A 13,979-nucleotide genomic window follows, 5' to 3' on the forward strand; every position below is an offset into this window, starting at 1 on the left:
TAAGGACAGTCACTAGCAACATTGTTTTAAAGAAAAGGAGAAAATGTTTTGATCGATTTTGAATTGAACCCGACAACCCTGCATCAGTAGAACATGTAGTAAGGACTGGTACTCTACGGACTAATTTATCCAGGCTGAAACTCGCTTCCCAAACAATTGCACATACTAGGACCAGATTACGGGGTTCTTGTCCAATTTAATTTCTTTGAAAACTTTAGTTTGATTTACAGCTTTCTACTAAAACAAAGGATATATAATTAAAAAATATAATTTCCCTTATTTTAGAAATGTTAAAGTAGTGTTTGCTAAAATTAACATCTCCAAATACAGAAGAACTTGAGACACCATTGGCCGTTCAGTTGTCAGAATTAAAAAAAATGTCTGAAGTTTGGCGGAAAAAAATGCACCCGCTCCCCGGTAAACGATTTTTTTTTTGGGGGGGGGGGGTTTATTTATTTTCCTTATTTTTGTCATTGAAAATTTGAGGCAATCCATTTGTTCTCTGAAATCCCCCCTCCCTTTCAAAAATGGTAATACTTAGTCCCTGTGTTGTGTCATTTTTAAAAATCGTCGTTTTACATTCATGTACGTATATGCAAAACTTTCATCCCCCGCCTCTTTAAAAATTTCCAGATCCTAGATCATACCTGGTTGTAGCAAAAACATGATAAGAGTACGTAAACTTTTTAGATCTTTTGAGTCAGGAGTCGGGAAGACTACGTTTATCGCTTGCCAATATCCGGAATTTATTCGACCAGCTTGATTTATTCTACCATTACTTTGTCAATTTGATATCCGGTGATGTGTTCGTTCTGAAAAATGATGATCCACAATAAATAGATGAAATGCACAGTTTACCGGGAAGTGCTCGGTTTAAGAGTTCCCCTGCAGGACGAGTTGACTCCTCACAGAAGCCCCCTAATACAGGGGAGGAAATATCCGGGCGGAAAGAGGAAATAGCCAAGAAGGAAAGTCAACAAAAACGTCTCTACTTTTACCAGAGCGAGCTTCAAAACATGGCCCGAGAGTTACCGGGGTACATAGAGATGATATCTGTGATAACAGAGGGCAATAATTTGTAAATAAGGGATTTACAATGCATTTCTTTTTTTGGAAACGTGAACACACGGGTGATTGCCCCCCCCCCCCCAATGTTCTCTAACCCAGGGGTATTTCAACATTTTTATTTATACATGTAAATAAGGTATTTTTCTATGACACACTCATATTGTGTTAATTGAAGACTAAAATTTAACCTAAAAAATTTACAGTGAGTACTCTGAAATACTTAAAAGAAATAAAGTGGAAACTTTGAGAGACGATTCAAAATCTCGGCACCTCAGTGGGAAATACTCAAAAAAAAGGAGGATAGATTAGCTACTTACCAACTGAAGACTTCAGAATTTATCAATATATTATCTAATTTTTCTTTCACTGTAATTTCAGTCTTTTTAAACCTGCAATATAACTTTTTCAACATGTTCAATGGTCACCAAATGGGTACTACTAAACAGAGTACGCTAGAGTACATTAGAGTACTTTAGAGTACGCTAGAAAAATTATGTTATTTAAAGCAATTAAATTGTTTATTTATGTATGTACAACTTGATTAAACATTATTTTAAACTTATTTTCCAATATTTGTTTCAAATATTTGTTTTTTAGCGATATTTTGACAAGAAATAACATCCAAAATTAAACGCATTAAAGATTACGGTATTCCAATAGCTAATACCCAAATCTTGATTACTATATTGTTTCAGACTTTCTCACTAAAGAATTACATTAAATTTTATCAAATATTAAATTAATTGCATGTGTAAATATTTTTCACATTCACAATGAGACAGTTTAACATGTTTAACTTAAATTATATCGGGATCAAACGATGAACCGTAACCTGAAATCAAAAATTGAAATAACTCCTAAAATACAGAAAATTTACAATTTTTTTTTTAAAATATATATTCAATATGTTAGACTAATGTAGAAAAACATATAAAAATTAGTTTAATTGCATTAAATTATAAAATATTACTAGCATACTCTAAAGTACTCTATCGTACTAGCGTACTCTGTTTAGTAGGACCGTCACCAAATTGATAAGAATAGGAAATCCTCTTTATCTTTTTTATTTATTTATTTATTTTTTTTTTTTGAGAAACAAAATTTTGGACAAAGAAAAAAGAAAGGGTACAAGTTGTTCCTCTTAAAGCACTTGTGAGGTGGAATACACAAAAGAGTTGCAAGTGTAGACTTAGTTAGAATAATCTAACTGTGTCTCGGTACAGGCCCTCACCACAGTTAGAATACCACCCATATACTCACAATGTTGCAAAAAATTGCAGAATCGCTCCGAAACGATTTTGAAGAATATAAAATGATTTGCACTGGGAATAACTACCAAAATAATCAAAACAAACCTTCTTGAGATTGCTTATGCCTTTTATACCAAAAAATAATCCATATAAAGACGAAAATCCAATTAATTTTCTCAACGTTTTTCTCTCGATTCAAATTACCTGCCATGTTTACATTCGGAACTCTCTAGATTGTTCCTAGACAGTAGTAAATGCACTATGCGAGTTATCGCTGTGTTTCTTTCTGCTACATTACGAATACACGGAACGAATTCTATCGTTAAACCGGGTCCGTAGGACAATATCATTTTAACGATAGAACATTCTATCTAGTGTAGACTTTGTACCATGGATATTCTGATTTAATAATTTAACTATTTTGATTATTTTATGTAATTTAAAAGCTTTAGGTCTTACAACTCAATTATTGAATGCATTTAATCTTGATCTGCAATGATGACAACCATATTTGATATTGGACAGTGTTGGATTATCTTAATTCTAATAGAAATCCAGTTAAAAACAACGAAACTAAAGTAATAGTATTTATATTATGCTATATGTATTGATTATCTTTCAGTAAATATCAGCAGCGACTCCCATATGACCTTCTGTCAGGCCTGGCTAGCTCCCTGCTGGATGGTACGGTGTTTGAAATCGTCCGCAGTTTACAGGAAGTCCAGCAGTTAGAGGAGAGACATCTGCATACACAGAGGGTCAAACTCGTCAATGATCACAAAGGTACTTGCATAGTAAGCTAAACTCAACAATGATTACAAAGTCAAAGTTTAGACATATGTATACATCAATGATACATGTATCTAACTCCAGGTCAATTACATTACATAAAGATTAGACACATACACACAGAGAGTCAAACATAAACACAGTTGTCAAATTCATTAATTCTAAACAAACTTTTAGGTAAGACACGTACTTAAACTCATCAATGACCACAGATATTGGATACCCATTTACAAGTACCGTATATACTCGCCTATAAGTCGGTCCGCCTATAAGTCAGTTGTATTTAATAAACTTGTATTTCAGATGGACTGACCTCATATAATACCATTCTTTTTATAGCTCACCTATAAGTCGGACACAGAGTTTTGGACCAGAGATTGACTCCCAAAAGACCGACTTATAGGCGAGTATATACAGTAACTCCAATACTTGAAGTCTTAATAATTTTGAAATTTTTAGGCAGCAAACTGTCATACTGTCTAGGCATGATTCAATTACTTACCATACTTTTGATAAGTGTATTAACGAGGCTCGGGGGTGGCAGCCATTTTTAGACTATTTCAATCTCCTTTAAAAGGAGAGCTCCATATAAAGATATAGAAATTGATCAAATTTTAAAACTAAATTCTTTGAATTTTTTCTTTGTCAAATGATAGTTCACAGCTAAAGATACCGTATCTAAAAAAATTAGTTAAATCTGGTGGTTAATTTGGGATTAATTTGTTGACCCTCCAGCCTCCTTAATAGTCTAATGAGCTAATGGACCTGGTCATGCATTGTGTAAATACCTCATTGTACAGTTAAAAGGACAGTATAGTCAAAAAGACACTTAATTCAAAAGTTGTTAACCTTTTAAATAAACAGTCAGGAATTTTATATTTTTTACTCTACGCCTTGTCTCCTTGACGAAGTCGAGATGAGCTTATGCTATACCCCCGGCGTCGGCGTTAGCGTCGGCGTCCCAGGTTAAAGTTTTTGGAGCAGGTCCATTCCCAAGGAACTATAATCCCTACTGGCACCAAATTTGCATGGATGATGCATCTAGGAATGTACACTACCAGACTTGCTTCGGATGCTGGATCTGACCTACATTTTCTAGATGAGTGACCAGGTTAAAGTTTTTAGAGCAGGTATAAGTTTTTGGAGCAGGTCCATTCCCAAGGAATTATAAGCCCTACCCGGACCAAACTTGCATGGATGATGTATCTAGGGATGTACACTATCAGACTTGCTTTGGATGCTGGATCTGACCTACATTTTCCAGATGAGTGACCAGGTTAAAGTTTTTGGAGCAGGTCTATTCCAAGGGAAGTATAAGCCCTACCTGGACCAAACTTGCATGGATGTTGCATCTAGGAAAGGACTCTACAAAACTTGCTTTGGATGCTGAATCTGACCTACATTTTCCAGATGAGTGACCAGGTAAAAGTTTTTGGAGCAGGTCCATTCCACAGGAACTATAAACCCTATTTGGACCAAACTTGCATGGATGATGCATCATGGGATGGACACTACCAGACTTGCTTCGGATGCTGGATCTGACCTACATTTTCATTCCCAAGTAACTATAAGCCCTACCTGAACAAAACTTGCATTGATGATGTACCTAGGGATGAACACTACCAGACTTGCTTTGGATGCTGGATCTGACATACATTTACAGTCCCAAGTAACTATAAGCCCTAGCTAAACCAAACTTGCATGGATGATGTATCTAGGGATGGACACTACCAGATTGCTTTGGATGCTGGATCTGACCTACATTTTCATTCCCAAGAAACTGTAAGCCCGAGCTAAACCAAACTTGCATGGATGATGCATCTAAGGATGGACACTATCAGACTTGCTTCGGATGCTGGATCTGACCTACATTTTCCATACAAGAGATCAGGTTAAAGTTTTGGGAACAGATCAATCCGAATCAAGTTGAAGTCCTTGATATCTGTAGTATTGACAGTTATGAAAATTTATTTACACGATACATGTTTTTCATGCTACACGCATAGAAATGTGTATATGCCATGTAAGGGGTTAAACACAACTTGCAAGAATATTGTTGTGGTGAAGACTTAATATTAATAAAATATGACGTGAGATTTGCATTACTTAAACTGATAACATTCGTCGAGGTGAGCTTCGTAATCTTTGATTGCATATTATACACTTAATTTAAAAGTTGTTAACCTTTTAAATAGAAAATCAGGATTTTTATATTTTTCACTCTAATTCATGTCTCCAACAAATTAAAGAATCATTTTATGATGTGTAACAGCATATCAGACATATTTCAACAGTTAAACAACTGTTTTAAAATGTGGAAAATTATTCAATTTATAAATCAATAAAAACTGATAATTTGCTAATAAAAGATATTGGATTTTTCCATACCGGCATTTTCCATACTGGCATTTTGGCACTTCGGCCTTCAAGAATGGACTAAAACACTGGGTAAATTCCCATACACCCTTGATTGAACCCGTATAATTAATATTACAGAGGGGAAAACTGGTAAAGAATAGCATGACCAAAATTACTAGGTGAGCTATGTGGCCCATGTGCCTCTTGTTTGACAGACACCAAGCTTGTTGTGCTGGTACATTATAAAGATTACTCCTATTGATTTAAGGGTTACAGAGTCAAAGGTCAAAAGTCAAATTACTCTCCTCCTTTAGATAAAAGACACCAACTTGGAACAAAGACATCCTTTTAGGAGTACAGTTGGTTTTAGTCGGAATCCAAGGAATTTAAAGTTGATCCTTTTAAAACTGCCACATTGGTAATATATATTTCTTAAACATTTCTTGTTTTAATTACATTTACAGCACAGAGACATGAGCTGCAAAAGAGACACAAAGAATTACTACAGAGCTGTCAGATGAAGCCTCACAATTTACCCATAGTGGAGGCTCAGATTGAGAGAGAGAAGGAGGTAAGTCGAATACAAATGGATTCAGAAATGTTATTGACATTCAAGAAATATACACTGTATTGATACATATTCAACAAAAATAACTATACACTGCTTGAGAAGGTCGGTCTTCATGATCATTTTGTATGTATCCCAGTCTTACAAAACAGATTAAATTTTATTTAGCTTTCTATATATAATTATATATAGCTGCAGATCTTTAGTTCATTGGTCTAAAAAGAATGAAATGTATGAGAGGGCTAGTACCAGTCATAGAAAAAAACTATCATATTTATAGAGCACAACAACTTGCCCCTTATCTGGAATAATATTTATTAATTCCTACATGTATACTTCAACTGCTGCAAAGCTTGAATTTCAAAAAGTCCTAAGACATACACATATTGCCACCCAAAATGACATAACTTATATAAAATTAGAATGTTTCATTGTGGAAATAGTAAAAGAATATGTTTTGAACAAATGGTTATGTGTATTTTGACCTTGCAGTTTGAAGAACACATAGAAATCAACTGAGATACAGGGCAGTTTTTAGATGCAAAATTTTTTTACTCTCAGTGGATGGCACTGTAGCCGTCTGAGAGATTTATTTGCTGACAAGCTCATTGTTTTGGCCATAGAACTTATTAAATAATGACATTAAACAAGACTCTTGATATTCTTGCAACATCAACTTGTTTGTCAATTACTTACATTATTTTAGAAATTATTCATACCTAGAGTATGCTCTTCCATATCGAATCACAAGGGTAGATTGTTGCAGAAGTAAGGGAATTTGATGATTGAAACAGTTAAGTCTTCACAGAGCTTGGTTGTTACATAACCATTAATATTTTTTTCTAGTAAAATATCTTATTTTCTTTTCCAACTGACAAATAAATGAAGTCAATCTGCAAATGATTGATAGATTTCTGATGTATATTTCAAATCATAGTCAATTTAGATTTTTGACTTAAGCATCTTATTCTTCAGAAGAATCTACTTCTGCTTTTTTCAGACGATGGAGAAGAGGTGTGAAGAAGAAGTGAAGAAGAAGGACATGAAGATAATCATGGAGCTAGATCAGAAGGTGATGGATCAGCAGGTCATGTTGGAGAAGGCGGGAGTTCCGGGGTTCTATGTCACCAACAAGAGTATTGACGTCAGACTACAGATGTATCTCCTAGAGTTTATCACCAGAATGGGACACATGCAGCCACCTTGAAGCTGAGCATTAGGTGGTAGTTGTTTTGATTAAAGTCAAGAAATCTTTCTGTTGATTTAGAAAAAAAAACAGAGATTGATGAATTTATTCAAGTTGTTCTCCCTAAGACTTAAGAAAATGGATGTTTTTACATGGGAATAAAATGGACAAAAACAATTGTTAAACATATGAACATGCATGATTGTACATGTTATAGCACACAGGCACCTTGTTTAAACTGTTCTTCTGTAAAATCAAACTTTCGTTAGGGTAAATTGTCCTGGCCTGAGAATACTAGTATTTAAGGGTAAATAATGATTTCAGGAGGAATTGATTTTTTCGTAACAAGATTTCTAAAAATGTCATTCATGAGAAAATTACATTACATTTCATGATAAGCTTAATTTTGCGAATCTATTCGAATATGTCATCGAAAACAAGACAAATTAATTCCTCATGAAAAATTATGGATTTCTCAGTAATAGCAAAACAAAAATATCCGAAGTGAAATATAATGTGTTAGCAGCATTTTGAGCATTTGAAAACTTACTAGTAATCATCAAGAGACATATGATATCGAAGAAAAAGTGCATGTTTGTGTCCTTAATATTAAAAACACATTATATGGTTTATTAGTTGAGATTCCAGGGTTGTGGTTAACCACTCGCCCACTCGCCAAATTTCAAGTGGGCGATGAAGAAATCAAAATTTGATCGCCCACATGGAGGGCGTCTTGTTCCCAGAAACATGACCGTGCTTTGCTTGTATTTTTATAATCCACTTCTTTTTTTTCTTAGCAAACACTATGCTAACCATGACTTTTGGTGTCGTGTGCAAACTATTACATTTGTATACAATGCAAACACTTGCTTGACCTAGACGTATGCCAAGCAGCATTTTCAAATATTTTGTTGATGAGGTATGTGGGACCGTAAATCACATTGTGGGCCCCTAAACTTTGAAAAGTAAGGGGCCCACATGGCTCGTAGGATGTAAATGGTTAACCACAACCCTGGAGATACTAGTATTTTTCTTCATAATATTGTACACTGTCCATATTTTACATGTATATATATATATGTTAGATGAACATAATCTATTATGAATTTATAATGTAATGAAATTTCAGATTCTGCTGTTGTACTTCTTCCATCACGCTGAGTGCAAAGAATGTAAGAAATTTTGGTTGAAATGAATGAATTTTACCAATTGATTAATACCCTGTAAATTTGAAATTTTCATTAGATAAAATTTAAGTGTTACCTACATGTAATATGCTTTTGTAAAAATTGCGTTTACCTCTACCAGATGAGGTGCACAAAACATTGTAATAATTGTTGACACAAGCATCAAACTAATAAGTTTTTTTTTAATATACATGTATGTTGGTGTTATTTCTACACAAATTCATTTTACATAAAAATTGTCATCAAAATTAAATTATTCATAAAATAAAGACTGACAAAATAGTACAGTATGATTGTTTTAATGCAAAAAGTATCTACAAAAGAGTCACTGCAATTTCTTTCTGGAATATAAAGCATTTGATTACATGCATGCACTATAATATTATGCAAAATCAATATATTTTCAAGCCTGTTCATTTATCACCCGAAAATGAAACACTTTATTTATTAACTTTTTAGCTCACCTGAGCCAAAGGCTCAAGTGAGCTTTTCTGATCACAATTTGTCCGTTGTCTGTCGTCGTCGTTGTTGTTGTCGTCGTTGTAAACTTTTCACATTTTCGACTTCTTCTCAAGAACCTCTGGGCCAATTTCAACCAAATTTGCCACAAAGCATCCTTGATTGAAGGGGATTCATGTTTGTTCAAATGAAGGGCCAGGCCCTCATTCAAGAGGAGATAATTGGGAATTAATGAAAATTTGATGGTATGTTTTAAAAATCTTCTTCTCAAGAACCACTGAGCCAGGAAAGATGAAACTTATGGAGAAACATCCTCAGGTAGTGTAGATTCAAGTTTGTTCAAATCATGACCCCCGGGGGAAGGGCAGGGCCACAATGGCCGACCAAAGTTTTACATAGAAATATATAGGAAATTTCTTTAAAAATCTTCTTCTCAAGAATAACAAAGTCCTAATTGATCATATTTATATGGAAGCATTCTCGGGTAGTGTAGATTCAAGTTTGTTCAAATCATGACCCCCGGGGGTAGGGCGGGGCCACAATGGTCGACCAAAGTTTTACAAAGAAATATATAGGAAATTTCTTTAAAAATCTTCTTCTCAAGAATAACAAAGTCCTAATTGATCATATTTATATGAAAGCATCCTCAGGTAGTGTAGATTTAAGTTTGTTCAAATCATGACCCCCGTAGTAGGGCGGGGCCACGATGGCCGACCAAAGTTTTTCATAGACATATACATGTATAGGAAAATTCTTTAAAAATCATCTTATCAAGAATAGCAAAGCCAGGATTGGTATTGGGACTACTTTTGGATTTAAATTATTAAATAATAAACCAATTTCTACTTTTTCCTAGCCACAGTGCTCAGGTGAGCAATGTGGCCCATGGGCCTCTTGTTTTTTTTAGTTATAACATGTAAAGTATAAGATATAACTTTTAATAAACAAGAAATCATGTTGTTGCCAAAAATTATCATTTTACAGCAAGTTTCAGTTCGTAGGCACATTGTACTTTTGTTTCATATATATACGTAATTTCAATTAAACCGTTTATCAACAGATACATAAGTAGGCTGAAAAAAAATTAAACGATATTAAAAAAAATGATTTTTTCAAACTTTTGTTAAAAACTATAATTAATTTCTTATATATGCAATAAAGTATTTGTAAAAGAGATGAAGAAAGGGTCAAGTTAAAATGCACATGAAGTACTGCAAATAAAGGTTCTGTAAAAAATATATATACATGTATGTAAAGGTAAAAAATATACTTTCTTGTTATTACTCCAATATCAACCCTATGTCTTCACCAAGGGGAGGTCAACGAAGGGTCATATTAGACATTGTTACAATTTTCCAGTTTTTAATCACTAGGAAATGAAAATGTACATACTTTTATTCGACAATAATAAATACGAACGAATTCTACGTTGCTGTAAAGAATGTTCAGAATTATCCACTTTTCTGAATTTTAGAGACACTAAATCTGTTGTGTGTTTACTGAAACAATGGTCGCTGTCTGCTCTGATTCTTCAATTATTATCCTAAAAAAACTTAAAATATTCAAAGGGAAGGATATCTGAGATAATATCAGAAATAATAAGTAAATTATAGACGAAATTGGTAAGTTGCAAATAGTAGTTAATTCATTCTGTTAACATTTCGAAATAATTTTTTAACTTTATTGTGTAAATTACTTACTGTGTACCGATAATACAGCAGATCATCACGAACGATATCGTGTTTCTCATGATTTTTGCGGGACAGAGTGTTTGGGCAAATTCTTTTGTTGGTTGACAGTTGTGCAACTTCTGTTTTACTTAAGAAATAATCTTCATCTTCATCAGTGATATTTATTTCCTTACATGTGTATCCGAGTTCAAAGAGGACTTTGTTGTGGAATGTGGATGTTATGTCATTCATCATCCCCTCAATGTTTGATCTGATCTGTTTCGTTTTGTCTCTTATTAGCTGGATTTTATCATCTGGAGTAAACACTTGCAACTGAATGGACGTTTTGTTTACTGCAATGGCAATATATCGGTCACCACCTTTATCTTTGAAAAAAGCAACATTTTTGCAAAGTAGGTCATCACCTAATGGTTCCCACACAGAGAAACACAAAGCTACAAGTCTGAAGAAAAAGAAATGCGGGATGTAAGTTTTGAAAGAAAATACTAAAATGGGTGTTTTGTTGATGTTTTGTTTCATGAGCTCTTTTGAGAAATCAGTCTTATTAAGGCGAGGTTTGTAGTAGAAATTTTCAATCATAATTGGGATTTTCTCTCCAACACATTCCTGCGCTCGCATTATAGCAAAATACCAAGTTTTTCCATGTATGGTATAATTACATCTTTCAGGGGAAGATGCGATGAGTTTCCCCCCCATACCTTGACAAGTGTTGAATCAGATATTCTTCCTGTTTTCATGAATATCTCCCATTCCTGAACACTTTTGCAAACTGAGTGCGCATGACATGGATCAGTAATGATATTCTTGAATGCATCTACAAACCACTGGACGTCTACTATAATATTTTCTTTGAGACCATCGTCTATGAAGTAAATTATTAGGCCTATCTCTTTAAAATATCTGAGCATATCGTTAATCTCATTTTCTTTCAAAGATTAAAATTCTGGTATGTTTTGTATTTCTCCTTTTCGAAGAATCCTCTTGTTTCTGTTTTCTCTGATAAACTGCTCAAACTTTAACCAAATGAAAGGTATATTTTCATTCCAATGTGCAAGACCTCGTACAGTCTGCACAATGCATTTCCTGACATTTTCGATAATCTCTGTCTGATCACCATTCAAACCTTTCTGTGGACATTCGATTTCAAAGTAACGTTGCGGTGAAATGAGTCCTCTCAGTATGTGTTTCTTTGGTAAACACTTCTCTAACTTGTCATAGAAATCAGTCTCCGTTTTTGCAGCGCAGATCATTTTAAGTTTCTTTTTTTTTTCTGTAAAAATTAAAAGATAAAGTATGATTCATGCACAGCTCTGTTTAATTCTTGTACAAATCAATTTATAAAATTTTGGCTATCATTGTCGCCTCCTCTATATTTGTGTCTGAGTTCTTTTTGTATATGTAAAGAGAATATTAAATAATTTATGTTCGTCTGAGCGAAACGAAAGAGAATATAAGTCCTCCAGTTATGCAGTATTTAGAGCTGTATTTCAGTCTGACAATGCACAACCATACATTTTTTTATGCAATCTGCGCATCCCGACAAAGCCAAGGAATTTTGCTCTGCTTTTAAATACGCAATGGACAGAATGGATAGGTATATCCGATAAAAACAACAAAACGCCCAGACTTTACAATTGATTCAAGTAGATCGCACTAATTGAGGTAGAATTCAATGATAATTAGATGAAGCAGAGATACGAAGGGTGATCAAAAAGTTCGCAAACTATCTCTATATCTACAAAACCACAATTCAGATTAGAATGAAATTCGGTACACACATTAGCCATACACAAGGTCTATAAATAGCATATGCTAAATAAAGTTTTTCTTCTTATGTGTGACGTCATAATTTGAAAATGACGTCACTATGTAGGTCACTTGTGACGAAAAATGGTTGTCTCAGTCGAACTCGTTCAACAAACGACTGTACAATTTACTGTATATCTTAGAAATCGCTCTACAGTATCATATAATGATTTGTACAAGGTTTATTAAGATAAATAAGTTCCTATAAATTCAATTATCGATTGGATTGATCGTTTTAGTAAAGGAAGACAGATGGTTTTAAATTGATACTAGTCATTTTGCCCATTGAAAGCAAATTTGAAAAGATATGTGTTTTTAATCAAGCAATTTGCTATCTAAGACCTCCAATTAACACTTTGAAAAATAGTTGAATATTTGAACAATAATATAATTATTAAATACCTAAGATATCGTTTACATTAGATTTTAGATATATTAGATATGATTAAAAAGAGGCACCCATTCTCTATCCACCTTGATAAAGGTCTCTCCCGAGATAGAAGATTTGTGTTTTAATGGTCGCCATGCTTATTTTTGGAAAGGATACTTTTATCCATCCACTTTGTTGCCGAGATTTGATCATTTCTGACAGATTAACTGTTATTGTCATAAAAATTAACTTACATGGAAAGAAATATAACACTCAGAAAAATCTTTCAACTTTTGTGACAGAACGCTACGGAGGGGGTCACGTAACCGCCAATATCACGGGATTCGCGCATGCGCAGAACGGTGGTTAATGAGCATTAAAATTGGAGTAGATTATTTTAAAATATAATCAATATTGAAACCAAATATTGTTTCTTTTATGGAAGTTATTCAATAAGTTCGCAAATTTTTTGATCACCCCTCGTACATGTACAATAGATTAATGTATTGAATATCAACCTGTACACAGTCGTGATGTGAAGCTATGATGATAACTGGATTGGTTTTTGCTTCCTTCGTTTTTCCGTCATCACAGTACGTTTTTATGGTTTGCAGCCAATATACAAAGTAATCTTGAAAAGGAAAAACAGAACATATTCGTTAAAATATGATTGATTTCCATTTGATAATAGATATTGAAAGTGTCAAATGTTTAGCTTTATACAGATGGTAAAACATTTTGAGTGCATGGGTGTTCTCTGACAATCAGTTAAATTGCGTTTATTTTATCATTTTATGTAAATTTCTTGGTAAACGTAAATATACAGTATTCGGCACTGAGGGTCATTTAGCAGCTAGGGAGGAATCCTTTCTGTGTCAGAACCCACTGTGACAAATGACCTGGGTTTATACGGTCTCATCCGAAGGACCTGTCTTCACGTAGATTGTATAACCACGCGGGCGACAATAAGCAATGAATGTTAAAGAATTAAGTGTGCTGATTTATTTCTATCAATTCAATATATTTTTTAATAATTGATTTGTTGTCGTCTCCTGAATGACTGATTAAAATCTATACATTGCTCTGCTTAACATTTTTAGCTCATCTCTACGAGGTTGGGGAAGCTTATGTGATGCTGTCGGCGTCGGTGTCCCAGGTTAAAGTTTTAGAGCAGTTTTCGTTTAAGTACTTATATGCCCTACATAAGTCAGATATAGATGGAAGACGCTTTTTATGTGTTTAATGGT

At 33.9% G+C, this 13,979-nt stretch overlaps 2 protein-coding genes and 1 long non-coding RNA gene across 3 annotated transcripts in view; 2 read left to right on the forward strand and 1 right to left on the reverse strand.

Moving 5' to 3' along the window:
- LOC134267447 (uncharacterized) overlaps positions 1-8,693 on the forward strand; it is a 58,867-nt gene extending 50,174 nt beyond the window's left edge. The window contains exon 2 of the long non-coding RNA XR_009992159.1: positions 7,725-8,693. This is a non-coding gene — a long non-coding RNA (uncharacterized LOC134267447). The remainder of the gene's footprint in view (positions 1-7,724) is intronic.
- Positions 789-8,586, forward strand: LOC134267446 (protein DGCR6-like). The gene is made up of 4 exons (XM_062749656.1): positions 789-1,036; positions 2,941-3,101; positions 5,930-6,036; positions 7,034-8,586. Exons 1-4 carry the CDS (start codon positions 846-848, stop codon positions 7,238-7,240), a joined length of 666 nt encoding a protein of 221 aa, XP_062605640.1. The 5' UTR covers positions 789-845; the 3' UTR covers positions 7,241-8,586.
- A 797-nt stretch (positions 8,694-9,490) lies between the features above and the next one.
- Positions 9,491-11,817, reverse strand: LOC134267445 (uncharacterized). The gene is made up of 2 exons (XM_062749654.1): positions 10,566-11,817; positions 9,491-10,408 (listed from the first exon to the last, which is right to left on the reverse strand). The coding sequence occupies exons 1-2, from the start codon at positions 11,250-11,252 to the stop codon at positions 10,397-10,399; spliced, it is 699 nt and encodes a 232-aa protein (XP_062605638.1). The 5' UTR covers positions 11,253-11,817; the 3' UTR covers positions 9,491-10,396.
- Between the last annotated feature and the right edge of the window lie 2,162 nt (positions 11,818-13,979).

Source organism: Saccostrea cucullata, unplaced genomic scaffold (genome assembly GCF_032062105.1).
Source record: "Saccostrea cucullata isolate Sc308-1 unplaced genomic scaffold, CSIRO_AGI_Scuc_v1 ctg1914, whole genome shotgun sequence".
Lineage (NCBI taxonomy): Eukaryota > Metazoa > Mollusca > Bivalvia > Ostreida > Ostreidae > Saccostrea > Saccostrea cuccullata.